Here is a 4,921-nt window from a genome sequence, read left to right as displayed (position 1 = left end):
TGAGAGAAACGGCGTTCATATTGTCATTTTGGGGCGTGTATATCTGGTGTTTATCTGTCGTGGGGGCGAGATAAACAGGGTTTGGTTGGGTGGTTGCCGGATGTCATTGCAGCCTTTTGTGGTCCAGGGTGCAGGTCGATTTATTACGGTTTTTGTTTTTTTCGTTCCCTCGGGGCTCCAGGCGGGTGCGTAACACGCTCGGGGTGTTGTTAGCGGACTATATTTTTTGTTTATGGGTTGGTAGGATGGAGGGGTATGGGGTGGGGAGGATTTTGGGCTTTTTGAAGGGCCATCTGTCTTATATTATGTGGTGGTTGTGTCGCTCCTTTCCTAGGGTTTTTGATGCTTGGTTCACGGTCGAGTATGCCCGGGGTGCTGCGTTGGTGCAGGTGGTGGGTTCCTGTGGGTGTGGTTGTGTGTGTGTGTGTGCGTGTTCCTTTGGTTAGGTTCCCTCTGGTGGGTGGGGGTTTGGGGGGGGGGTCTGTGTTTGTTGTCTTTGGGGTTTTGTGTGTGCTGGGGTTTGCTTGGTTGCCTTGTGTGAGGGTATGGCATCTCAGGGCAGGCGCCAGGGCACCTGGAAGCGGGTTGTGGTATATTGAAGTGCTATCGACATGTGGGCGAGGAAATCCATTCATATTGAAACCAAAGTGGTTCTGGTGGTGTAATTTTACATACCTGTCGACCTTGTGCCCTACAGTGGGCAGCATCACCCTAATGACCATTGCAGCAGGGGGATGTAGTTAGGCAACCCTCCAAACAAGCTGCCTCGCAATCATCATACCGGGATATAATGGGACTCTATCCGGCCGGCCTGATGCAGTATCCCTCCCCACACATAGATCAACCGGCTGTAGGGGAAAAAACCTACTTAGTGGCCGCACCTGTGCATGCTGCGCCATGATGATTGCACACAGCATGAAGCATGAAGCATGACAGCATACCTCCGGCCCTCCGTGGGAATGACGTATTTACACTCTGCAATTAATGATTGCATTACACCTGGATCGTGTCATTGTTGATGTATATAGAGTACATATTCCACCTGATGTTCCATTGTATTTGTACGCTCCAGGCAGCAGTGTTGCTTGTTGACGCTCCACGCGGCAGTGTTGCTTGTTGACGCTCCACGCGACAGTGTTGCTTGTTGACGCTCCACGCGACAGTGTTGCTTGTTGACGCTCCACGCGACAGTGTTGCTTGTTGACGCTCCAGGCGGCAGTGTTGCTTGTTGACGCTCCAGGCGGCAGTGTTGCTTGTTGACGCTCCACGCGGCAGTGTTGCTTGTTGACGCTCCACGCAGTAGTGTTGCTTGTTGACGCTCCACGCAGCAGTGTTGCTTGTTGACGCTCCACGCGACAGTGTTGCTTGTTGACGCTCCACGCGGCAGTGTTGCTTGTTGACGCTCCACGCGACAGTGTTGCTTGTTGACGCTCCACGCGACAGTGTTGCTTGTTGACGCTCCACGCGACAGTGTTGCTTGTTGACGCTCCACGCGACAGTGTTGCTTGTTGACGCTCCAGGCGGCAGTGTTGCTTGTTGACGCTCCAGGCGGCAGTGTTGCTTGTTGACGCTCCACGCGGCAGTGTTGCTTGTTGACGCTCCACGCAGTAGTGTTGCTTGTTGACGCTCCACGCAGCAGTGTTGCTTGTTGACGCTCCACGCGACAGTGTTGCTTGTTGACGCTCCACGCGGCAGTGTTGCTTGTTGACGCTCCACGCGACAGTGTTGCTTGTTGACGCTCCACGCGACAGTGTTGCTTGTTGACGCTCCAGGCGGCAGTGTTGCTTGTTGACGCTCCAGGCGGCAGTGTTGCTTGTTGACGCTCCACGCGGCAGTGTTGCTTGTTGACGCTCCACGCAGTAGTGTTGCTTGTTGACGCTCCACGCAGCAGTGTTGCTTGTTGACGCTCCACGCGACAGTGTTGCTTGTTGACGCTCCACGCGACAGTGTTGCTTGTTGACGCTCCACGCGGCAGTGTTGCTTGTTGACGCTCCACGCGGCAGTGTTGCTTGTTGACGCTCCAGGCAACAGTGTTGCTTGTTGACGCTCCACGCGACAGTGTTGCTTGTTGACGCTCCACGCGACAGTGTTGCTTGTTGACGCTCCACGCGACAGTGTTGCTTGTTGACGCTCCACGCAGCAGTGTTGCTTGTTGACGCTCCACGCGACAGTGTTGCTTGTTGACGCTCCACGTCGTAGTGGGGAACAATTGAATCTTGCCTCCGGGCGCCGCCTGGCGCTCCTGACTTCGCCAGAATTTAAACAGCATTTAAGTGGCCAAGGTTGCAGACGCTAGGAGCCGTCGTTGCATATTTGCATAAAACTAGTTAGCAATTTTTCATGCATCTGCCGATTTTTTTTTTTTTGCTTCACTCACAATACATTCGCACGAACGCATATGAACACGAACACAAATGCACTTATACACACGTACGGCCCTGGGGTCGTAGTCATAAGGGCCCCGGGTTCAGTTCCCGGTCGAGGCAGGAACAATGGGCAGAGTTTCTTTTACCTGATGGGTCTGTTCACCTAGCAGTAAATAGGTACCTGGGAGTTGGACAGCTGCTACGAGCTGCTTCCTGGGAAAGTGTGTGTGTGTGTGTGTGTGTGTTAGAGAGAAATATATATAGTAGATATAATATATGACAAATAGATTGGTTAGAAAGGCGGGGTCCAAGAGCTAATAGCTTGATTCTGCAGACACAAATAGTAAATACAAATAGTAAATACACAGACGGTTCTGTGGAGCAGTTGACGGCAATAAAGGACTTGAGGGAACTGGACCTCACCAATGGTGACAAAGAAGCAGTGGTTAAAGCAGGGAACAACAGACTCAAGACCAAGAGATGGACACCAGGCTGGAATGAGATGCAGGAATGTCTGAAGAAACTTGTTCAGTCTTAGGGCTGTCAATAAATGCAAAATACTAAAGAAAGAAGTCGATATATTAACTCATGACACAATATTAAATGTGTATGTATATATATATATATACAACTTTAGAACACTTTCCCACCAGGAGACTCGAACCCTAGCCAGCACAGAAGCCTTCCAGCAACTGGCATAACAGGTACGCCTTAACCCGCTCCACCACCCGCTCAGACCCTTAAAAGAGATGGTAATTTCGGAGTATTTAAATACCCCAAAGATCAACACCTCCCAAGAGCACCAGAGCAAGTGAGGGGTCATTTATACGTTAATTTCATCAAGTCCCTGTTAATATGGGAAGACACAGTGTCTCTGCTTAAGGCACAACTCTCCTAAACACGAGAGTTAAGTATACAACAAAGAAAGAATATATATATATATATATATATATATATATATATATATATATATATATATATATATATATATATATATATATATATATGTATATATATATATATATATATATATCAACTCACAAAACTAGTGAGCTCGCAAGACTTTGCAGCTCACAGGATTATCCAACTCACAAAGCTAACCGGCTCAGAGGACTAGTCAACTAAGAAGACTAGCCAACTAAGAGGACTAGCCGGCTAACCAAACTCTTCAACTCACAGAACTACTCAGCTCACAAAGCCAGCCAGCCAGCCAGCCAGCCAGCTAGCCAGCCAGCCAGCCAGCCAGCTAGCCAGCCAGCCAGCCAGCCAGCCAGCCAGCCAGCCAGGCAGCCAGGGTACTAAGTGCCACGCTAAAAACACAGCAAGAGACTATAATGTGGTGGCCACGGGCGGAAACGGCTGAAGTGGGGGATGCGACATACACAAACACTTAAGGGAGCATTTCTGAGCGAGTTTGGAGGTTTGAGTGTATAAAGACCCGTGTCGGCTGGCTGGCTGGCTGGCTGGCTGGCAAAGGCAATGTTCCCTCTGGGGCGACCCAGAACGAGCTGGGAGATGCTGTGTTCTCTCTAGCAAGACTATGACTACCTAAACGCCGTACCATTCCCCCCCCCCCCTAGAAGGCTAGGACTGGCTAGGAGATGCAGTGACACCAAACTAAAACAACGAGGAAGGATGAAAAAGAAACTCCAACATCCTCCTTCTCCTCCTCTGGTGCCTGGCCGGACTCAGAGCCCCGACTCGCAAAAACTCTTCATCTGCTGCAGAGATTTCCGCTTCATCATCCGAAACTTTTCAATTATTTTGCATGCCTCGGTGTATTACTGGGGAGCGGGGCGAAAATTGTGAGATTATTGAGAGAGAGAGAGAGAGAGAGAGAGAGAGAGAGAGAGAGAGAGAGAGAGAGAGAGAGAGAGAGAGAGAGAGAGAGAGAGAGAGAGAGAGAGAGAGAAAGAGAGAGAGAGAGAGAGAGAGAGAGAGAGAGAGAGAGAGAGAGAGAGAGAGAGAGAGAGAGAGAGAGAGAGAGAGAGAGAGAGAGAGAGAGAGAGAGAGAAAGAGAGAGAGAGAGAGAGAGAGAGAGAGAGAGAGAGAGAGAGAGAGAGAGAGAGAGAGAGAGAGAGAGAGAGAGAGAGAGAGAGAGAGAGAGAGAGAAAGAGAGAGAGAGAGAGAGAGAGAGAGAGAGAGAGAGAGAGAGAGAGAGAGAGAGAGAGAGAGAGAGAGAGAGAGAGAGAGAGAGAGAGAGAGAGAGAGAGGCAGAGAGAGATGGGAGAGTTAACCAGTCAGCTTTATGACCGGACATTATGTCAACACCAGCGTAATGGACACGATGTTGCTGTGTGTTTGAGTGTCACGCCTCACAGCTACTCGTCAGTCCAGCCATGAACGGTGACGACACTGCGTCTGGGTCAATCCCGGGACCGGAGTGTTCTGTGGACTCTCTCAACTAAGGTTTAAGTCGGGCTATTATTTCCATCCCGCATATTTCCTCCAATTGACAGTCGAACACCAAGCTTCTTTCCTTCGTAAATTGTCATACACGAGGCCCACAGTCAAGTGCCTTCCTGACATCTTCGTGTAAAGAATCATAAATTTAT

General features: G+C 49.9%; 1 protein-coding gene across 1 annotated transcript; it reads right to left on the bottom strand.

The window, feature by feature from the left end:
- Positions 1-1,009: 1,009 nt before the first annotated feature.
- Positions 1,010-2,269, bottom strand: LOC138358157 (serine-rich adhesin for platelets-like). Its single transcript, XM_069315660.1, has one exon. It carries the CDS (start codon positions 2,267-2,269, stop codon positions 1,010-1,012), a length of 1,260 nt encoding a protein of 419 aa, XP_069171761.1.
- Between the last annotated feature and the right edge of the window lie 2,652 nt (positions 2,270-4,921).

The sequence above is a fragment of the Procambarus clarkii genome, chromosome 82 (genome assembly GCF_040958095.1).
Source record: "Procambarus clarkii isolate CNS0578487 chromosome 82, FALCON_Pclarkii_2.0, whole genome shotgun sequence".
NCBI classification, from domain to species: Eukaryota; Metazoa; Arthropoda; class Malacostraca; order Decapoda; family Cambaridae; genus Procambarus; species Procambarus clarkii.
This window is presented reverse-complemented; position numbering and strand designations above follow the sequence as displayed.